A 22,938-nucleotide genomic window follows, 5' to 3' on the forward strand; every position below is an offset into this window, starting at 1 on the left:
GTGTCTTGTGCATTCTGGGCAAACACTACCATTGAGCTACATCCCTAACACCTGCTGTAGGACTATTTTTTTGGTCCTGTTCGGCACAGTGTCTCTCCCTTTTGCTGATGTTCTTACTTTTGTTGCCGAGAAGCTTCGAGTGTGGTGTCATCACTTGATTATTTCGCTTTAGTTGCTTGTGCTTTTGGTGACTCGCCCCAACTTTTCAGTGCGAAGGTCAATGTTAGGAAGGGTCCCCCTCTGCTTTCCTTCTTTTATGGCTGTGGGTCTTCCATTTAAGTTTTAATGAGTTTTGTGTTTCACCAAAACTTGAGCTGTTGTCTGCCTGGAATCTCCTATCGCTCCGTGTCTCCTGTCATTTACTACTTTTTTCCAACCATGAAAACCAACTTATAATGGGAAAAGTGACCATTCTGTGTCCACTAAAGGCCTTAGCATGACAAAAAGATAGAGTTTGTCTAGCTTCTGTTTAAAAAAAAAGAAGAAGGTTCCTATTATTTAGGCAGTGATAAAGAAACCCCCACAGGAGAGTCTGCTGAGTTTCTACGTTTATTAAACAGGCAGTTGGGCAGACAACATTTCATCAGATCTGTAGGGCACAGATAGGCTGGAGATTGCTCTGTACCCTCAGACCACAGAGTCTAGGAGGAAAGAGATGGAAGAGACTGAAAATCAGCAGGTCCAATCCCAACAGCTCTGTATTGTTTTCTATAGTAAAAAGATAAGTTCTGAAGAATACTTTGTATGTACAGATGGAAAGGGTAGGCGGTTCAGAATCAGGATGTAGACTTTTCCCTCGTGGCTTTCACCAGTCTTTGCATCCTCATTTGTCCTGGAAGAGAAGGGGGGAGGGGCAGGTTAGATACTAGAACTCAGGCGCACTGCACAAATGTGGATCTATACTAATCAGAAAGGCCACAAATCCACGCGCCCTAATGAGCACTATCAACTTAAAATCACATTCATATTTATTCACTGTGATTCTGTGAATCTGAACACCTACCATATATTTCCTGTTGGGGCAGACACAAAAGTGAACATACTTCACACTGATAATAATCATATATAACCCTTAGGTTAATTTAAAAAAATGTAAGTATCACTAACACCATTTCATAGATGAGGAAACTGAGCTTCAGGTTTTGATGTCTTACTAGGTTTTCCAATGAGGTCATTATAAGTCTGACTCCCAGAACACCAATGCATTATTAGTATTAACTGTTGTCTTAGCTAGTTGTTTTCTTTTCCTACTTCACTCGTGTTTTAGAACATTTTGACGTCAATAGTTAAAGCATTAAGTTAACATTTACAAATCATTTAAAGGTGGGAAAAGGCATCAGGAAGTTTTGTTCCAGGTAGCTACAATGTACATGGTCAGCTGGTACCACAGCAGCTCCAAACTCAAGCATCTACTTCAGTGCCCATTTGAACTCTATTGTAAGCTTTACTCGGATGTATGACTTTTTGAACCCTTCAAAATCCGTGTCATGACACTGAGAGCAGTCATTTATCTGTCTCACACAAATACGTTGGTGTTTCTATTAACGTGGAAAATATCTGGGTAAGGGTGCTACTGATGAGTGACAAGTTGACCTTACTCTACTTTGGATGTATACCCTGGAAGCTGAAACCTACTTGTCTATATAGCAGGTAGGGCAATTGTGTCTTCTCTAGAGGCCTGGGTTTGCAGAATCTCTTGATGAGTCTAGAATCATAGCTGACTCATAGAATGAAATGAGAGGTCTCCACATGGGACTCAAAATATTGCATGAGTAACTTAGATAAGGACAGGAGTCCTTCTGTCTAGTTGTCTAGGTAAAGAAGGTGACTACTGTATCCTTAGATCTCCTTGTATCATGCACTGACAACTATAAAGCCACATAAATCTGACGACCTCTCTGTAACAGTTGATCTTAAGCCGTGTCCCATCTGTACCACCAGTAACTCAGATGAGGGGAGCTCGAATTTCATCCAGCTACAATGCCTTTTTCTGTAACGATCTGCTTTATCTAACACTAGGAAACATTTCTGGTGTTAATAGTGCCTCCCATGTAAGGAGTTGTAGTAGAAAGAAGCTCCCAGAAATGAAAGAAAGGAACGTTCCCACAAAAGCTTACACGCTAACTAACCTCTGGCATGGTTATTCACGGTTTTAGGAAATACTTCTCAGTATAACTTTAAGGCAGGTTCCTTGTGCTTTCATTTGTGGCAAGTCTCCTGTACAGACGTACAGGGGTTAAGTGTAGGGCTTTAAATTTGCACAAAGATTATTTTGACTTTTTTGTTCTGAAATACTTTATGCAACTAGATATATTTGTGAGGAAGGAAAAGAGTATATTCTTTCAATGAAATAAGAAGCAAACCACATAGAGTTTTATTAAATACGATAGTAAAAGATATTGTGGCTAGAATATACATTTAAACCGTTTCTAATGGATATGTAGAGACCAGAAGAGATAAATGAATGCCAAGTCCACATAAGAAAGAAATGGGTTGTTGGGGAGCCTTCAAGCCTACTGCTAGTTTGACGCAAAAAATATCCTAGCTCAAAATTTTTTCTCTGTTTTATTTTTTTGGTGCTAGGGCTTGAACTTGGCATCTAGATGCTGAGCCTCTTTGTGCTCAAAGCTAGCAGGCTCAAAGCTCTACCATCTGAGCCTCCTTTCTGCCTTTTTCTGAGTAGCTTACTGGAGATCAGAGTCTCAGGGACTTTCCTGATGGGCTGGCTTTGAATTGTGACCCCCAGCTCTCAGCCCTCTGAGTAGCTGGGATGACTGGGTGATCACCTGTGCCTGGCTCCTACCTCATAATCCTTATGTTCCCAGTTTCTCATATCAAAGCAATATGCCCAATATAATTTAACAAAGTATTCAATATACTAATTAAATAGCAAATACAAGGTTATTAAAATATAATCAGTTAAAATATTTTATTCATGATCATTACAATATACTACTAAAACTATAACCCTTCCTCTAAAATGCTAGGTGCTAGTGGCTCACACCTGTAATCTTTGGCTGCTTAGGAGACTCAGATCTGAGTTTCATGGTTCAAAGCCTGTCTGGGCAGGAAAGTCTGTGAGACTGTTATCTCCAATAAAATCAAGAAGCCAGAAGTAGAGCTATGGCTCAAATGGTAGAGCACCAACTGCGAGGGAAAATGACAGTGCTAAAGGACAGTGACCAGGCCATGGTTCAAGCCCCAGAACCAGCAATAATATTAGTCATGATGCCAAGAAAAAGAAATAAAATTAAGCAAGTACTGTGCCAGGGTTTATTTTTCTAAGATCATACTTTGAAATCTTTAAGTTCATACTTCAATCTTAGGCAAAGTAATAATGATGACAACAGTAATAAAAATTCAATAAATGTTTCTGACATAGTGCCAAATGCTGTAAAGTCTGTGGCTTATAAAAATATTTTCCAATAATTCATCCACTAGAACTTTCAAAAACTGGAAATTGAACCCAGATTCATCTTCTAAGATGATATTTATTCTTAAAGTTGTCTATCATCTTGCCTGAGGAAGAGATTCCTCAACGAAAGTCACCAGGGAGAATTTCAGAGTCAATAATAGCCTGTGGCTGGAATATCCTTATGACTCTTAAGTGAAGTAAGCCAACTGTCAATGTTGGGAGAAATAGAATGCAGTGTGACATCGTGGGGTATGACATTTCTCAATAACGGTTTCCGTATTGCTTGTTTACTCTGCGATCTCTCTTGCCTTCTGTCCTGTCGTTGCATGCCAGATTACAGAGAATAAAGCCGGAAGATATCAGAGGAGATTTAGAGTCATTGCTTATAAACACTCCATTAATGAGAACGGAATTATATTTTAAACATAAGCTGCTGGATTGTCCCCATACGTTTCACTAATTAGCCACTGTCACAGGCAAAGGTGACTAGCGGTGGAGGCCCTTGACCTCATCTGGCTTCTCTGGCCTGAGGAATTTCCAGCATTTACTACAAGGGCACAGAAGCAGAGCCGACTCTTTCTAACCCCAACACCGTGGAGGCCGGAGAACTCACAGAAGCCGCGGCAGCCAGCGCTGGTTCTGCGGCCTTTGCCTCCTCGCACTTCCCTTCGCTACGGATGTGAACGTTAGCTTGACGCATCCTAAGACAAAACAGAGGAAGCTTTAACGGTGGGGAAATGCACAGCAATGGCGGGGGGGGGGGGGCGGAGTAAGGTCAATGGGAGTGACATGGAGCAACAAACCAAACTCAAGTCAGGGAAAAGGACTGGGATTCCATCTGCCCTGAGCCATTAACCGGAAGGCATCTATTCAGGTTCAGTCTCTGTCTTTTACTCTCGATTCCTCCTCGAATTCTGGACCTGTTGGATCAGATTTCATCCACCAAAACCTTCACAGAATTATTGAATATTGGAAACTATCCACTTCCAAAGCCATTGATCTGTAGGGGGGAAAATTAGAATCCCAGAGAGAAGTCTATCTAGTATCTAAATGGGGATTTGGGGAATCGAAAATAGAACAAGACACAATAAGACAGTATGGGTTTTAAAATATGAAATAGCTATTCATAGAAAAAAATTATTGCCTTTTAATAAACCTTGTGAATCAAACATCTGTTTGTTTGACTGTGGTAATGGAAGCTAGTCATCTCTTGAGACAGTAAAATCTGTGTTTAGAAGTTGCTCAAGCTAAAATTGCTGTTTTTTCTTTTCTTCCTCACATCACACAAACCAATATTGGTCCCTTTTTCTGGGGATAGCCTGGATCTCGTCTTCTCTCTAGTATAAACTCCCAGATTTATAACCAAACAATCCATCCTCAGGAATATGCTGCAAATATTTTTTAAATGCAAGCACACTGATTCATACTTTGCTTTTTTCTCTCATGAGTTTTTAAAATCATCATTAAGTAGTTGCACAAAGGAGTTGCCACGTAACAAAAGTTTATGAATACAAAAATCAGTATGTATAACCCAGTGCACAACATTTTTTCTTCTGTGTTATATCATTCAGAGGGAAATTAATGTAAATGTAAGGATCGCTCCAGGATTAAAAGACAGTATACCAATGCACCCTGCTTTCATGTTCTGGGTCTTGTTTAAAACATTCTTAAAAAGTTAAGTAGTATTCAGACTGCAGTGTAAGTCAGGACCAAGATGGAAAACCCAAGATGTGTCACCATCTTCTCATTGAAAAGTGGCCGCATGGAGGCTTAGAGAAGGTGAAGGGTGGGTATTAAAGCAAGGAGAACTCATAACCAGAGTCAGGCAGCATTTGAACAAATAATCAACAGGGAAATCAATAGTAAAAGAACTAACGTGGGCTGGGGATATGGCCTAGTGGCAAGAGTGCCTGCCTCAGATACACGAGGCCCTAGGTTCGATTCCCCAGCACCACATATACAGAAAATGGCCAGAAGCGGCGCTGTGGCTCAAGTGGCAGAGTGCTAGCCTTGAGCGGGAAGAAGCCAGGGACAGTGCTCAGGCCCTGAGTCCAAGGCCCAGGACTGGCCAAAAAAAAAAAAAAAAGAACTAACGTAAGCTCTTTGGACTTAACCCAAAGTAAAAACAGTTTCTTTTCCTGAAGTTGTTGTCAATAGTCCATGAACTTAGCTGCTCACGGAACAGTCTCCATTTCCTCAATGAAAAACTGAGTCTCAGAATGACGCGGGGAGGCATCCTTAGAACTAGTGAGGAACTTAAAACCGACAGCAGCGCAGCATTTATTCTAAGGCTTTTGCATGGCCCCACTTCCTTCACGAGGAAGACGTACAGAGGACAGGAAATTAATGCTCTTGTGAATCAAAAAGCGGGTTAGATACGGTAGATGAGGCCGAATCCGCGGGGCAGCGGTCCTTGGGTGATTTCCTCTGCTTCCTGCTGGATGGTCGGTGCCCTTATAAAGATGCTCTACAACCCCTGGAAGGCCACCAGCTTCCTCTCCCTGGACCTCAGTCAGCAGGACAGCAGGACAGGCAAGCAACTTTTTAAAGGGAGTAGCACTAAATCCTTTCTGTGTTATACGCAAGTGAGAACGTTCACACATTATTTCCATTTTTGGTGTTAGGCGTACTTGAACGTGGGGCGTCTTGCTCACTCAGGAAGCATTCACCAGCTGTGCCACACTTCCAGTGCTTGTTGCTTTAGCTTGTGTTCTAGATAGGATCTCTCCCTATCTGAACATGTACAGGGACTGGGCTAGCCTTGGATCACAGTCTCCCCACCTGCTGGGATTACATACATACACTACTACACCTGGCTTAACCGCTTTTGCGTTTTCACTGACGTGACTAGCAAGGGCTGCGTACCGCCGCTTGGCACTGCCGTTCACGGAGGACACGTAGCGGGTGTACTCACAGGTTCTCGTGACAGAGCATGCAGGGATTGTCATAGGTCTGGCCGTCATCACCACAGACATACTTCAGGACCTTCGGGCAAATGTAACCCATCCTGGGCAGTATTTGGTAGTGTTTGCACATGTCAGAATTCTGAGTGAGTAAAGCATAAAATGGATTTGCTTGTTAGCGTTCAAGGAACAGCACAGGCTGGGAAAACCTCTTGGGCCCTTGACTCCTATCTGAAGGAATGATTAGAAACAGTGCTGTGATGTCACTCACGTATTTAGTTAACAAGGTAAGTGAGCAAGCAAAGAAAGAACACAAACAAAAACTGTAAGAAAGTGGAAATCTTATAAAGTACTAAGCATGGTAAGCTGGAGCCTGCCTACAGGAAGAAAAACTATCGTGTGAATGAACGGTGCTAGAAATAGCATTCAATTTCTCCTTGAATCAAGGAACTGGCTATAGAGAGGATTTAGGAAAACGAGATTCATAGGTAATTTTCAGCTATTCTCACAGATTTGGGGATTCAGCTCTTCCATTAATTAGAAAGTGGTTCATTTATTAATTTTATCATATGAATAATAGTTGGTTTTGTATTACTGCTTTTAAGGATAAAATAAGACAGTGCATCCAAGTGCATGGTTAACACAATGTCTGTCACGTAGTAAGTGCTCGGTGTGAGTTTTTACTATATTTCCTCAGTCAATTTAAAAAGCAACAACAAAAAGCCCCCAACATTTTCCATCTTGGCAGGTTGCTTATCATGGGAAAGGCCCTGGGTTCAATCCTCTAAACCAAAAAAAAAAAAAAAAATGCTTGTTTTTATAGCCTGTGGGGAATATAATTTAATACTACCCATAACAACGAAAATAATAATTTCAACCAGGTTAATCAGACTAGAAGGTTAGGTACAAAAGAAAAATTCAATTTGCAAGCAAATAAGGTGCTGGAAACTTAACTCCAACACTATTAGACATTCTATTAAATATTAGTAAATAAGCACAACAGATTAAAAACAAAAATTTGTTGAGCTAAAACATAAGTAATACAATTATTTGGTTGTCTTTACTGTGTGTTTCTTTTTCCAGAGCTGAGGACTGAACTCAGGGCCTTGCACTCGCCAGGCAAGTGCTCTTCCACTGAGCTAAATCCCCAACCCCTTCTTGTGAGTTTAAAAAAAGTGCTTTAAATATAAGCAAAATGGCAGGTTGAAAGTACAAACGAACATCTGGTACGACCCAAAGCAATCATGGGAAATGTAGAGAGTGGTTCAGAATGAATGCTAAAGCAACCATAAACTGCTAATGCATAGCAAATACGGCGGGGCACCTCCACGCTGAGCAAGGTCACTTGGCACCTTCAAAACCCATGTAGTAGTCAACCCCGCCTCCCCCATCTCCTCTGCTCCACTGTGGTAAAAACCAGCTCTGTCTCCTCCTGACCTTGCTACCAAGCCGTGAGCGCTGACCCTTCAAACGCCTGCGTCACTCAGCTGCCGTTTCAGGCTGCTGCAGAGTGATCAGCTGCCATTTTAGGCTGCTGCAGAGTGATGGGCAGGAAGGAGGCCGGTGAGAGGAAACGGTGCGCGATGAGCCTTTCCATCTACTGAAAAGACACAACTGACTCCGCCTGACCACGTGTTCGAGTGCACAGGACACACGACGTAGGCACAGGACATATCCACAGTCACCACACGCCCACCTCTAAACATTCCAAGATGAACTCCATGACTGATGCCAGACAGCAGAACAGTGCTGAGGAAGGGCAGAGGAGCGATGGCTGGGCTCTGGCCATGGCGACAGCCCCTGGCCTTCCTCCCTGCAGTCCCTGTCTGCACTCCAGCCTCCTGCTCCCCCTCCCTTTGTGGACTGAGATGGGGGGGCAGGGCAAGAGCCTGGCCTGTCAACAGACCGCAACTGACCAGTGGCTTTTCAGGACTCCTTGCTCTTACCAGAGAAGCGATGGAGGACTCGGCGCGGCTCTGCTGTTCTTCGGAAGCTCTGCTGTGGGATGGCTTTCCCTGAAGCTTTGCCCTTTCCAAAGCTTCTTGCTGACTAGAGAAGGAAACACAGGCATTTCACAAACTCGGATTAAGCCCTGACAGCCTTCGCTCACCCAGTGCCCCTGGCGACATGTTCACAAAGGCACCCAAGTAGGCTCTGAATCCCGGCCACTTGGGAGGTTGAGATAGGAGGGCAGCGCGTGTAAGGCCAGCTGGGACCTTGAAGATCCAGTGTTTCTCTAAACGAGAAAAAGAGCCAGGTGCTGGTGGCTCAGGCCTGTGTGCCCAGCTGCTCAGGAGGCTGCGATTTGGAGGATGACAGTTCAAAGCCAGCAAGGGCAGAACATTTTGTGGGGCTCTGTTTCCAAAATAACCAGAAAAGCACAGGCATGGAGGGGGGGCATATGGGGGGGGGGGGGAGGAAGGGAGAGAGGGTGGGGGAGGACCTGGGGCTGGCTTAGAGCTCTCATCCCTTAATGAATGTGTCATCTTAGGAGCTGGGGATGGCGAGGTCAAGGCCAAGGCCTGCACCCAAAAATCGTCCATCTTTACAGAAAAATTAATTTTAAAAAGCAGTGGAGGAGGAGGAGGAGGAGGAGGAGGAGGAGGAGGAGGAGGAGGAGGAGGAGGAGGAGGAGGAGGAGGAGGAGGAGGAGGAGGAGGAGGAGGAGGAGGAGGAGGAGGAGGAGGAGGAGGAGGAGGAGGAGGAGGAGGAGGAGGAGGAGGAGGAGAGGAGGAGGAGGAGGAGGAGGAGGAGGAGGAGGAGGAGGAGGAGGAGGAGGAGGAGGAGGAGGAGGAGGAGGAGGAGGAGGAGGAGGAGGAGGAGGAGGAGTTCCTTCTTGCATTTGCTGTAGTGGTGGGATGAAGAGGGGGAGGGGAGGGGAAACTGAGCCCCGGGCTGGTGGGGGGGGGTCCCCGCTGGAGCCGCTGCGCCTTGGGCCCGGGGCCCAGGGACTCCGGGGCGCAGAGCCCCGCACCCCCGCACTCACAGGACGGCTCTGCAGCGGTAGCACGCGTTCCGGTACACCGTGCCGTCGGCCCCGCGCACCGGCCGGCTCTCCCCGGTGCAGGCCCCGCACGCGTCCTGGGTGGGGAGAGAGGAGAACGGGGTGAGTCCCAGCCCGGGCCTGGGCTGCCCGCCGGGCGCCGCCTCCCCTTCCTCCCTCCCGGCCGCCCCGCCTGGCCCGGGCTGGGACTCACCGCGCCGACGCTGCCCGGGGAGGCCGAGGGGGCCCCCGGCTGTGCCAAGCGCGCGTCCCCCGCGCCCGCCGCCGCCTCCCTGCACTGGGCCTGCGGGGGGGGGGGCGGGAAACACAGGCAAGGCTGGGTCCCCTCGCCCTCTGCATCCCCGCGGCCTTGCTGCCCACCGGGGTCCCCCCCCCCTCCCCCGGTGTCCCCGGGCCATCGACTCTGCCACGGGACGGAGCGCACAGCTCTGCGCTCCGGAAAACCATCCGGAGGGAGAAACAAGGGGGGGCGTCCAAGGAGGGGGGGCACACGGGGGGCTTGGGGTTCCCTTGGGGTCCCCGCGGGCTCGGCACCCGCATCCACAAGTGACCCCAAGCCCCGAGCCACACCGACAGTGCCAGAAGAGGGCGCGCAGTCAGGGTGGAAGGGACTCGCACCCCATCATCAATCCCCAACCCAGGAAAGCGAGCTCATCTGATGGTGACCCACAGCGACCATGGGGGCAAAAGCAGTGTTCCTGGAAGCGAACTCATGACGGCCCCCCGGGGAAGGGAGCGGGCAAGGGGCTTGGGTCACCTTGGCGTCATTGGAGGGCCGGGCACTTGACCCTTCAGCGTCCTTTTTCCTTTCTCCATCGTCCTTTTTCCTCTCGTCGGCTTCTCGCTGACTGCAAAATACAAAGTTGCAGCATCCTTTTTTTAAAAGCCCTCGTTTCCATGACTGAAACATCTTTTATTTTTTTTGGGGGGGGGGTTGGGGAAGGGGGTCCAGTTCTGATCGTTGGGATTTTCATTTAGGACAATGTTCTCAGCGTTCACTGATTCATTGACTGGACGGTCTTCCAGAATCGTAGGGTTCAAAAGGGCCGTTATTTTCTGTTTTCCTTAACAGAATACCCCTATTCTCCTTGCACCTTGAGAAAACGGTTTCATTTCTCCTTCTCTACTTCTCAAGTTCAAGGACAGCGACAGCCTTCCTTGGGGTTATTCCTGACAGTTGTTGTGTCTTCCAGCTTCTAAGTATTGGAGAAGCAGCATCGCTTTGCAATGCTTTCCGTATCACAGGCTGCACAGGTAGAGCCTTTCCCCTGACTCTCAGGGTTTCCCACATCAGGGAAACAACTGTCATTTTTCCTACCCCAGAGGCTCCAGGTAGGGTTCTTCTCATTGTACAATAATCAAACAAACAAGTCACTTCCGGTCACAGTACTCTGGAAACTAACTCTTCCTAGAAGAGATGGCCCTCTGCGCATGCACTCAAGGCTTAAGGTGGAAGGGCCGGGAGTTCTGTCCTGGCAAGCGGGCACGCTAGGGGAGCCCCGGGACGAGCCTCTCCACGTACAAGAGGCTCTGGCACATGGCACACTTGTTCACGTGCATCTTGCCGTACGGGCCTCGAACAGGGTCGTTCTCCCGGGTGCAGACCAGCTTCCCGTCTCTCTGCTTGCTCCGGAATTCGACGCACACATCCTGCCAACAGGAGCAAGATCAGATTTTACCATGTGTGTCTTGCCCTCCGGAACGCCGGTTTGCTCGGCTAGGTGAGGCCTCCTAACACTTGCGGGGAGATGAGGAAAAAGAGATTTCAGAGTTTCACGTTCTTTGGCGTGGCGCCTTTTACTGCTGCCTAAGGCTGCCCGCTGCTCTGAAGACACGTTTTTAAAATAATTTTTAAATTTAATTTAATTAATTAATCATTATTATTATTTTTATTTTTATTTTTTTGCTATTCCTGGTACTTGGACTCGGCCTGAGCACTGTCCCTGGCTTCTTTTTGCTCAAGGCTAGCACTCTGCCACTTGAGCCACAGCGCCTCTTCTGGCCTTTTCTATATATGTGGTGCTGAGGAATCGAACCCAGGGCTTCATGGATACAAGGCAAGCACTCTTGCCACTAGGCCATATCCCCAGCCCTGAAGACACTTTTTATTCCAGTGTTGGGATTGAACCCAGGTCCTCAGGTCGGCTGGGCAAGTGCTCTACCACTCCATCCAGGCCTTCAGTCCTGTCAGTTTCTATTCTGGCTCGTAGACAGTCTAGGAAAGTTTCCAGGCTGGCCTTCCACTCCGGGTCCTCCTGCTTTTGCCTCCTGAGCAGCTGAGATTACAAATGCGCACTACCGTGTTTGCCTATGTCATTACAACGTACACCGTATTCTGTGAGGCTGAGGCTTAGCTCCATCTCCTTGCGATTGTAAACATTACTGCACACTTAAGAAGTCCAAGTTGATGATGGTGGGGATGCAAACTAGAACAACCACTACGGAAGCAGTCTGGAGGTTCCTCAATAAAACTAACCATAGGCAGAACCTACGACCCAGCCGTACCGTTCCTAGCTTCTTTTTTTAGAATGCTATCTGTGAGGGGAAAATTCAAGAACACAAGGCCCCGAGTTCAAGACTCAGAACTGTCAAAACAACAGCAGCAGCAGCAGCAGCAACAACAACAACGGTATCTGTCCGCATTGCAAACCTTGCTTTCAAAATTAGGTAACACTTATTGTTTCTTGAATCATTGTAAAATTGAAATGGGCCAAGAGATAGATTGTTGCGAATGTTTAACTGTGAGAGTGTGTAAAGCTTGTCTTCCTTTGCATGTAGAGGTAAAGCCACAGTTCTTTTTTGACACATATTCAAAGTATTAATATTTATATACTTATAAACATAGAATAGTTTTGCTCTTCTAGCTGGAGTCTACAGATAAATCCCCAAATTAAATACTAAGGAGTAGTAAAAGGTTTCCTATTGTGTACCTTTTGGTATTTGCTTATTGATTTGTTTTTTTGAACCTCAGGAATTCAATTCGCTGAAGGATGAGTCATAATTACTTAACAATTGTCACTGGCTGGTCCTGTAAGCTAGAGTTGCTTTCAGGTCATTGGATTGCGTATTATTACTTTGTGAAAGACAGCCATGTTTCCTTTCTTTTCTTTTTCTTTTTGCCAGTCCTGGGTCTTGATGAACTTAGGGCCTGGGCACTGTCCCTGGCTTCTTTTTGCTCAAGGCTAGCACTCTGCCACTTGAGCCACAGCGCCACGTCTGGCCTTTTCTATACATGTGGTGCTGAGGAATCGAACCCAGGGCCTCATGCTTGCTAGGCGGGCACGCTACCACTAAGCCACATTCTCAGCCCTCTTTTCTTTTATTGCTCTTCTCCTTCCTTCCTTCCTTTTTTTTTTTTTACTATTATACCAAGTATTCAAAAAACAACAACAACAACGATTTGCTGAGTGCACCCCCTGCAGTGTGGCAGGCAGATTTAATTTTTTTTTTTTTTTTTTTGGCCAGTCCTGGGCTTGGACTCAGTCAGGGCCTGAGCACTGTCCCTGGCTTCTTTTTGTTCAAGGCTAGCACTCTGCCAACTTGAGCCACAGCGCCACCTCTGGCCATTTTCCATATATGTGGCGCTGGGGAATTGAACCCAGGGCTTCATGTATACGAGATAAGCACTCTTGCCACTAGGCCATTTCCCCAGCCTGGCAGGCAGATTTAATGGCTAACACGAGTGACGTGTGTGACCTCCTTGTTTTTGCTCCTCTCTCCCGTCGTCCTCTTGGCTTCGTCCTCTTTCTTCTTCTTCTCAGCTGCTTCTCGTTCCCTACAGGAACGCACGCGAGAAAAAAAAAAATTCAACCATCGTGAATTAACTACCTCCCCCATCCCAAGATCTGCTTCTAGAACATCTTCCTTTCCCTCAGACTGTCGCAGAATGACCCCGCCCAGGGCAGAATTCCCACTTGGGGGGGTAGGGGGGCGGTACTCACAGCTTGTTCTTACACATGGAGCACTTGTTGACGTGAGTCTTGCCATCCGGCCCTCGCACGGGGTCACTCTCCCGGGTGCAGAGGAGATTTCCATTTTTCATTTGGCTCCTAAACTGATCGCACACATCCTGGGAAGAAGGGAAGAGGGCATGGGAAGCGTTTTCCCATTTTACTACCTGCTGACGGTGAAACAATCCAAAGGTCTTCGTTTCTGTCCACGAGTCATTCAGCCACCGAATCGCACGGGAGAGAGCAGAACTAGGGCCCGCGAGACCGTCCGGGTTCTAATTTCTGAGAGGTCTGAGAGTTTCAGACTGAGAACGAAGGAGGGGGACTAGACCTGCCATTGCCGGCTTAAATATGCCATAAAGCAAGCCATGGAGGCAGTGTCCTCAAATGAGGCAGAGGAAAGAAGCAGACTGGCCATAAAGGAATGCAAGGCTTTAGTTCTCGGTGGGACCATTTAGAACATCAGAAGAACATAAATGTAATTTTTAAAACTCTGTGTTATTGTCAGTATTTGTTATTGTGATTGTATTCATTACTGTAAGTAGTCATTTGTTAGATTAGCAACAGAAAATCAATACACTTGCATAACCTTGCTTTCTTTAAAGTACAGATTTAACGTCTTATTCCAGTGTTAGAGGCTGGTGGATTACACCCATAATCCTATCTACTCAGGAGGCTGAGATCTGAGGATGCTGATTTGAATCTAGCTCAGGCAGACAAGTCCATGAAACTCTTATCGTCAAATAAACATGGAAAAATCTGGAAGGAAGGTGTAGCTTACATGGTAGAGCAGCAGCCTTGAGTGAAAAAACCTAGCAAGAGTGTGAAGCCCTGAGTTCAAGCTCCAGTAAAGACAGAAAATAAATATTCTTACTTGGCCATGGTGTCGAAAAAAAAAATGAGCTAAACTAGCATTGGTGAAAATGCTGTAGAATGTGAGATGAAAATACTTCCAATTGGCATTAGAATGTTGCACTGAGCCAGTTGACACTGTCTCCTGATCTTCTAAGGGCAGACTGTCTGCTGACCACATGAATACCCTCTCTCCACTTAGTCGATAGTCAAGAGTTGACAGACGGATGGGAAGAGCAGCCTTCAAAGCACGTGAAGGACTCACCTTTCCCGATCCAGTTCCATTTGTTCTTGAGCCAGAATTCTTATTTTTTTCCTCGATTTCTCTCTGCCTGAAAGAGGAAAGGGGCAATAGTCATCTTGTTAGCACAAACTCAGGGATGCGAGAACACATCCTCTTCACCCCTTCCCGGCAAGTAAAGATGCCTCTCCTCAGGACGGACAGCCCGAGGTCGCAGAGGACATCAACCCACGTGTTTACAACGCTTTTGTTAGGTGGGTTCAAACACATCCTTCTATGACTGCTGTCTTTTAGCCTTAATTCACAGTCTTCAAACAAAGGAGAGCAAGTGGACTGAATCTATTGCTACTTGGCGTTCATCCTTTAGCTATTTAAGGCAAGTTTGATCCAGATTCCTCATTCAACTTTTCATCCTAAGAGATGAGTTCTAATGTGGCATCAATTCCCCATCCCGGCTTTAGAAATTTGAGTCAACCTATTATAATATTATTTCTTGAAGCTAAATATAACATTATTTGTAAAGCCCAAAATAGTACTACATGCTACATGGGTGTTTTGTCTTACTTTTGTCCTAAAATATTTATGCCAGTTATCTCTAGATTCTTATGTGCATAACAATCACTCAAGAGAAGGTTACAAACTCAGACTCACTGATCACATTACAACTGTATTTCTAAGATCTGGATTCTGGCTTAGTAACCTGATTTTTAACAAGTAAGGCAGGAAATCCATGCATCCTTAGCCCAATGCCCAAGTCTTAAAAACACTTTCAAAATTTCACTTGTGTTTTTACATAAGATGATTTATATAAGATGATGTATGCATATATACATGCCATCGTTTGCTGCATCTCAGTACAGTATAGAACCACACATACTCTTCAAGGTGACCCAGGACCATCTCGATTTATAGGCTGAAGGAGTAATAATGACGCTACTTGCTGTAATGTGGTTGAACTGGATAGAGAAGCAGTGTAATTCAATACTCTTAACCAAGAGAAAATATACAGAGAAATCCACAGCCTTTACACGCAGGAAGTGCACCTACGACCACAAACTAGCTCTCTTCCGCTGTATTAGCCACTGATTCCGAAAGGTCATTTGGAATCACAAGTCTTGGTGGGATTCAGGCACAAGGAAACAATGATCTATTGTGAAGGCACCAAGGGAGCCAAAATTATACTATATGAGACAAAGGAGGAACCAGCCCCATGGTTGGCTGCCCTTCTAGGGTTCCCGCTTCTTTAGGAAACGCAAGAGGAAGATGTGTAATTCAGTGTTCATCCCCAGGGTGATTTTCAGGGAGGGGGACACAGAATAGGGAAGAGCCCTTCGTCCAGGAAGGACGTGTGGCTGTTGTTTAGCCACACCTGACGCGATAGGCACTTACAGTAACTCTTTACACATGGCACATTTATTGTTGTACGATTTCCCATCTGCACCACGGACCGGGTCGCTCTCGCGTGTGCAGCTGAGCTTTCCGTTCTTCATATGCTCCCGAAATTCGGCACACTGGTCCTGTGAAGGGAGAGGAAGAAGCAAGCCTCCTGAGTGACTTCGTTCCCTGATGGCCCAGCAGCTTGCTACCTTCGCAAGAAGTCCTGGTTTACCTCTCCTTATAAGAACCGCGTCTTCTGAAAATGTGGTCACTATTCGCAGAGAGAAGTCAAGATAGCCCATATTCTAATTATAAGGGCTCTGCTGTTACAGCTCCTAATGCTGTCTTTAAAAAACCCACACTGAGAAATGACAATGCCTACTGCAATCTAATGGCACATACTCAAGGCTATCAAAATACTTAGCCCACAGACTAAATCTGCCCCGCCGGTATTCTGGCATGTAATATTTTATTGAAACACTCATTTATTTAGGTGATATTTATAACTCCTTTCCAGCAAAAAACAGTGGAAACAAGTAGCAGCATTCGATGCCCTATATGACTTTCAACGTCTACAGTGTTTACCAAGAAAAATGAAAGGTGCTGAAGTGTGGTAGGAATGAAAGGGAGAAAGCGCAATGCGGTGGGAAGCACAAGTAATGCAAAGGCCAAGGACAGGCTTTCCGGGATTATGGAGATGACAGACACGTCTAAACACATCTACTTGAAAGCAATGATCCAGCTTCCTGAAGTGAGAGAGACGGACGGACAACACGGAAGGGACAGAGCTCATCAAAAGTACTTCCGGGGGCGCTGCTTGTTGGATCCAGATGCAAAGAGATGGTGTTCCCCAACCTTACACAACAAGCTCCAAGAGTTCTCTTATGTGTAATACCGTCAGGTTCACACTATAACATTGCTTAAGATCAGTGCTGAACTGGCCTAAATGATTTCATTTTATCTCCGTCCAAGTGTTGAAGGAAGATGAAGTTAGCCGTGACGAAATGTCAATTGAGGTGGAAGGCAGGACTGTTCTCAGTCTAACCTCACCATCTGGGTTTCTTCATCATACTACCTGCACTCCGCAGGAGGAAGGATGCTTTCACCTGGTCCAGCGGGGCACTGGTGGCTCACGCCTGTGATCCTACAGCTCGAAGCCAGCCCAAGCAGCCAAGGCTAGGAGACTGTTACCTCCAGTTAACCAGTAAAGAGGGCTAGTGTGCCTCAAATGAGAGTACCAGTCTTGAGTGAAAAAGCCAAAAAAAGAGTACGAGACCCTGAGTTCAAGCCCTAGTACACACACACACACACACACACACACACACACAGAGAGAGAGAGAGAGAGAGAGAGAGAGAAACAACATTGACTTCATCCAGTGCAGGAAAGAATAATGAAAGAAAAGGAAGAGCACGTGATAATGATGAGAAAGAATATTGATATGAGGGCTACATTACCCGAGCAGGGGTATATTCTTAATAATTTCCTAGAAGTCAGACAAGACCCCTTGAGAAGCTTCCTTAGCAAACATCTCCCGCTACAGCCGCACAGGAACGCCCCGTGTTCTTCTCAAAGCCATTCAGTCTTATTCCACCCTGCGTGTCCCTGGCACTGCGTCTGGCCCACTGCGGTTGTGGGACATAGACATTACTCTCACCTTAGCTTTCCCTCCACCACCATGAGAACCCGCCGCGTTCCTCTGGTTTTCCTCTTCTTTTCTCTTTCTTTCTTCATCTTCTTTCTTGCTGGAAATTAGAAAGTGGGACACAGGGAGAAAGAGCTTACAGACAGCAGAACACGTTTCTGTGAGCCTCTCTCTCTCTCCAGCACTCAATTTACCGTCCCCCTTAGAACGAAAAGGACATTTTATGTGCAGTCCTTGGCCTGGGAAAATTTCTCAATTTCAGTGGAAGGAAACCAACAGACATGACTGCAAACAAGACATGATGAGTAATTAGTGAGCATTTCCTAAGCGTCCATGGGTATTTCCTTTTGTGTTTCTCTCAAATTCCTCATGTTTAAGAGAAACACATTCTCCTCCAATAATCATTTTCTTTGCCAAGCATTATATTCTTCCTGCTCTCCATGTCAAGAAAAAGAAAACACTGTAATCACCTCGAACTTATCCTTCTCTTTTAAGAAGCTTGCGTAGCTCTTGCCACCAACATTGAGTTTTAACTTTCTGGGTTGTTAGCGACCCTTCTTCAATCTCACGAGCTTCCGCAATGAGCCTCCCACTTTCTCTTTTTCATCTTTTTACTGCTGATGACGTTTCTGCCACTTCCTTTCCTACCTGAAAAATTGTACCCGCTTCCCACTGCATGTAGAACTGACCTCGAAATGCTTGGTTCGGCATTCCTTATTGGTAAAGATGGCCAGTTCTAACTAAATGAACCATTTGGAACTTATTGACTGCAGTTTTCCTAATTTAGATCTCCATCTGTCATTCTCTCATTCCTCGTCACGACTGTACCTCATCTCGATTGTAAGGTCTAGTTCTATCTACACTTAGTGCCTTCCCAAGGCACCAGAGCCTCTAACACTTACCACTTACTATTATCAATTTCTCTTTTGTGCCATCTTAGTTTATGTCCATGTCTAATACCTAGTACATTATCTTTTTCCTGAGAAGAATTTGTTACTCATCCTTTCCTAATCATTATACTTGGTGTACATTTTAGACATTAGGCCATTTACTAGTGAATACATAAATAAATATACTTCGGCTGAAGGAACACTTTTCATTTTCTGAAATGTGGTATTAAAAATAGCTACAGATGTTAGACTGATGATAAAAAAAAAACCTGTGTATTTTCCTCCAGATGATAATTCTAAACCAATCTAGAGGAAATATTCACTTAGTAAAGGACTTAGTATTTTAACAAGAAAGATGTTATGATGTATCGGTGGGCTCTACCGCAGAGACTACAATAAGCTGTCCGTATATTATCTATTCCTAGCACTACGAATCTTGGACATTATAAAGGAAGTTTTACTTGAAAATGCTTCATAAGTGATTAGGTGTTTCTTTTGTACACAAGGAAAGGGAGAATAACATACAGAACCTGCCTGGCTTTGTGCCCCCAACCCTCCACCCATCCTAAGAGCTTTATTCGTGCACTCACAAGACTGATTTGCACATGGCACACTTGTTGCCGTGGGTCTTGCCATCTGGGCCACGTACGGGGTCATTTTCTCGTGTGCAGTAAAGATTTCCATCTTGCAAGAGGCTCCTAAATTCATTGCAAGTATCCTAAAAGAGGGAGGTAAGATGTGAGTTTGGGTATGTTCTTGGATTTTAGTCTGTTTGGTTTCTAGGAAGCATTTCCAAGTGAAAATGGCCTAAGAATGTCTTTGCTGGCAGTCGTAGCATTCATTTCTTACTAAGAGCCTCAGAATTAAACAGAGAACGTTGCACCTTTGCCACTGAGAGCTAGCTTCGAAATTCAGACTGGAACAACAATCACATACAAGTCAGATGCTCTTGGTGACTCTGGCCCCCTGGGGACTGTCCTTGCGCTGGGATTTACTGTCCATTTCTATTGCACCGTAGTGCAAAAACATCGGTGTGTCATAGAAAAAACGGATTACAAGTTTGAGAAAACCCTCAGCGTTCCTGTGGTGTAACTCTCCAATCCCTTTCATGTCATCCCCACCCAGAAGTTATCCAAGTTCTCCTGTGAGGCCTGCATTTATATAAGGATCCTACTATCTTACAGATGCCACATTCCAAAGTGTCTACTAGATAGCTCCCACAAACTAGCCAAACTGATTCTTTGCTGGGATCTTGGACATTCACCCTAATAAGTATCTATGTGTAAGGTTTATTTTCCTGGATTATTGAAAATAGAATATGCACAGCCCTTTTGCAACATGAGAGTTCATCAGGTATTTGAAGACATCTTTCTTCTTTCTCTGCCATTCCTCCCAGTATTCTCTTCCAAGAGTTAAGCATTCTCAGAAACATATAATCTATGGCAGTGTTATAGCCACAGATACCAAGTTCAGCAGTGGTAGTCAAGAGGCTGTGGCTGAAATAACCCACTACGTGGTCCTAAAGAACAAGCTGACAGTCCCTGGACTAACAGAAGATCTATTTCCTTCATAGCTATGGGCCATCCACAATTCCAAGAGTGACTTTGACAGAGCAACAGCAAGCTGCACCCTTTCATGACGGTATGAAGATTCCAGGACAACTACCTGGTCAGCCCCTCTTCTAGCTCTAGATTCAGCTTTTTCTTTGGCTTCCTGCAAACTGTAAGAGAGAAATAAGGGAGAATCATTTTTAGGACATAATGCACATTTCCTTTTATTTTTCCTGGATGATACTGGGGTTTGAACTCAAGGTCTTCTACTTGTTAGGCAACACACAACCTCCAGCCCTACTTTTTGCTGGCTACTTTAAAGATAGAGTTTAGTAATCTTTTCTGCCCACCCTGATCTAGAACCTCAATTCTCCAGATTGCATGCTCCTGTGTGTTTAGGATTATAGGCACGGGCCACCAGAGCCCAGCAAAATGCCTATCTCCACATAGGCCACCAGAGCCCAGCGTAATGCATATTTCCTGAAAGGGAAAATCTTTCTAGATACAACGATTCCATTGCTTCCATACAACTGCCAGTGTAGCTTGGGAATTCGATGGTAAGTACAACCTCCAAGAACGATTGCTCTTGTTTTTAACGTCGCTTAGAAAACAAGACATATGGTACATATCACACAAGTAAATGTATTTTCACATGACACATTTTCTTTGGGAAGTGAAGATATTTATCTTTTCCCCCACAAAGTGTCTCCAATAGGATTGGGTATTTACATATTTTGCTGCTTCTGAACAACCAATAGCCAGACCTTTGCATTGGTTATGGCTGTGCCCCAATGTGCACAGCAAATTGAAGGCTGAGTCCATACGCATCATCGACTGTTGGGGAATTTGTTATTAGCGTAGGGCCCTTCCTCGATGGTGCTCCCGGTACCTCTGTGATTGTGGAAGCACTAGGAAGAAATGTGCTTCGTGTGTGTCTTTATTAAAACAGGTTCCCAGGCTCAATGCAAACAGAGCCTGGCTCTCGTTTCCATGTCGTCGTCCCCCCCCCCGTCCCCGCCCAGGCCTTCCTCCGCCCTCAGCAACGGCGACCACAGCTCTACTCACAAGAAGGCCTCGCACATGGAGCAGGTGTTCCCGTGGATCTTCCCATCCAGACCCTCAATGGGGTCGTTCTCCCTGGTACAGGGGAGCCGGCCATTCCGCACGTGGCGGCGGTACTCGCTGCACAACTCCTGCCGAGGGGAAGAGGAGGCAAGAAGAAAATCGCCAAGAATTAGGTACGGTCACTACATACCTCAGCTATTCATACATGCACTGCCCCTTGGGAAACTATGGCCTGGTGTCAGAAAATACAACGGATGCACAGAAAGGTGACGTGAGAGGCCGGTACCCACGGAGCTCCTTTCACATGCGTCAGTCACACATTATTAGCAACCTGAGGTCAGCGCTACTAAGCTCGGGAGAGTCACGGTCGGAAGCCAGCCCAGAAACCTTCACAAGACTCCATCTCCAATGAAACAGCAAAATGCCAGACCGGAAAGGAATACCCGAAACACCCGCGCCACAGCTTGCAGGAGTATCGCAGACGACAAAGGAGTGAATGGATTGCATAAGAAACTGAGTCTCTTCGCATATAGAAGGGTCTGGGCCCACTTGCTCCGTCCGCAAAGTCGCTAAAGACCCTGAGATCAGGAGAGAGAAGAAGAGGACTCTCCTTGGGAGAACGAGCACCTAACGGTCCCATGGTTCTGCCGATCTGAGACGAGTACCTGGACTGCTTCTCTCTTGACCTTTTCAGTCTCCGCTGTCTCCTTTTCTTCTTTCTCACTATTTTTCTTCTCTTCTTCTTCTAGCTGGCTGCAATAGAAGATACAAGCTCAGTACAATTCACCGACTTGGGTAGAAGGTTTCAAGAAGGAATAAGGATTTTCCAAATCTAGGGTTAGAAGAGTTCAGGACAAAAAAACAACAACATATCTATCCCAAGAAATTGTATTTCTTTGGCAATATGTAGATAAATTCAGTTGCATGTCCCCTGCCAAAGAACAATAATAATGAAATAAGTGTGCAGTTTAAAAATCCGTATGAAATGTTTTAAAATCAGTATCATGTAATCTTATTTTATTTTTCCCTAGGACAGTGACTACTTCAACCAATCTATAAAAACCACAATTGTCTTGACTTTTTAAAAACTGGGAAACTTTTGATACCCAAATGAGTACTACTGTTTACCACAAACAAAGTAAGTATGACGCCAAGTTACTTCATGGTCATGCAAACTATGTTTCAGTATAAAATACTGCAGGTATTATTTTAGTGGAACTTACTTGCTGAATAAAAGTGAAACTCCCTGTGCATGATTCAGTACTACCTAAGGTCTTGTCCACGTCTAAGACTTTCTAGCATTCCCCTCTGGTGTGCACTGTACACGGGCAGGAAGAACCCGAGGCCCGGGAGTGTCAGAGCAGGAGAGCTGGTTGGGCACTTACAACAGGCTTGCACACATGGCACACTTGTTCACGTGCATTTTCCCATCGGGGCCAGGGACAGGATCGTTCTCCCGGGTGCATATGAGCATGCCTTCCCTGACGTGATCCCGGAACTCATTGCATGTTTCCTAGGAAAGGAAGGAGATCCGTTTGCTGGGCAGTTTTCTACCCACCCTGCATTTTAACCACTGTAAGGCGTATGTAAACCGCAACCTAGGAAGAGCAAGAGGTGCTAGCGTGTCGTGATGGCTGGGTGAGGAGTTCCAAGGCTTCTGTCGTGAACTCAGGAGCGTCCTGAGTCATTGGCAATCTGTGTGTCCTCATCGTTCTACCAAGGGTACTTAGGGTGGAGGTGCCGACTTCGGCTCAAAGCTGTGTTGTAAATCCCGCATGAGGAATTGACACCTCCGTTGAAAAACAAACATTAAATGAGCCTTGAAACGGAACCATGATGAAATCCAACTAGTGCTCTGGACACATCTGAGTAAGACCCTGTTTTCAGGTTAAAAGTTTTATTCTCCTCCTCTACTGTCTTTTGAGACAGAATGTCACTAGATTTTTCCTAGTGGGTTTTACACTTAAAAGATCAGGCGAGTCCCCAGTCTCAGCCTCTGGAAAAGCTGACACAACTGGTGACTATTAATGTTAAAACTCTTTCAGTTC

The 22,938-nt window shown here is 45.6% G+C and overlaps 1 protein-coding gene across 1 annotated transcript in view; it reads right to left on the reverse strand.

The window, feature by feature from the left end:
* Positions 1-3,962: 3,962 nt before the first annotated feature.
* Spink5 (serine peptidase inhibitor Kazal type 5) overlaps positions 3,963-22,938 on the reverse strand; it is a 52,631-nt gene continuing 33,655 nt past the window's right edge. Inside the window, exons 17-32 of the mRNA XM_048331629.1 lie at positions 22,276-22,403; positions 21,556-21,643; positions 20,891-21,018; positions 19,941-19,995; positions 18,866-18,993; positions 17,398-17,485; positions 15,755-15,882; positions 14,390-14,456; positions 13,264-13,391; positions 13,001-13,097; positions 10,845-10,972; positions 9,993-10,170; positions 9,305-9,399; positions 8,265-8,367; positions 6,330-6,460; positions 3,963-4,116 (exon numbers count right to left, since the gene is read on the reverse strand). Of these exons, the coding sequence (XP_048187586.1) occupies positions 3,963-4,116; positions 6,330-6,460; positions 8,265-8,367; positions 9,305-9,399; positions 9,993-10,170; positions 10,845-10,972; positions 13,001-13,097; positions 13,264-13,391; positions 14,390-14,456; positions 15,755-15,882; positions 17,398-17,485; positions 18,866-18,993; positions 19,941-19,995; positions 20,891-21,018; positions 21,556-21,643; positions 22,276-22,403 (1,824 nt within the window). The remainder of the gene's footprint in view (positions 4,117-6,329; positions 6,461-8,264; positions 8,368-9,304; positions 9,400-9,992; positions 10,171-10,844; positions 10,973-13,000; positions 13,098-13,263; positions 13,392-14,389; positions 14,457-15,754; positions 15,883-17,397; positions 17,486-18,865; positions 18,994-19,940; positions 19,996-20,890; positions 21,019-21,555; positions 21,644-22,275; positions 22,404-22,938) is intronic.

The sequence above is a fragment of the Perognathus longimembris genome, chromosome 22 (assembly GCF_023159225.1).
Source record: "Perognathus longimembris pacificus isolate PPM17 chromosome 22, ASM2315922v1, whole genome shotgun sequence".
Classification (NCBI taxonomy): domain Eukaryota; kingdom Metazoa; phylum Chordata; class Mammalia; order Rodentia; family Heteromyidae; genus Perognathus; species Perognathus longimembris.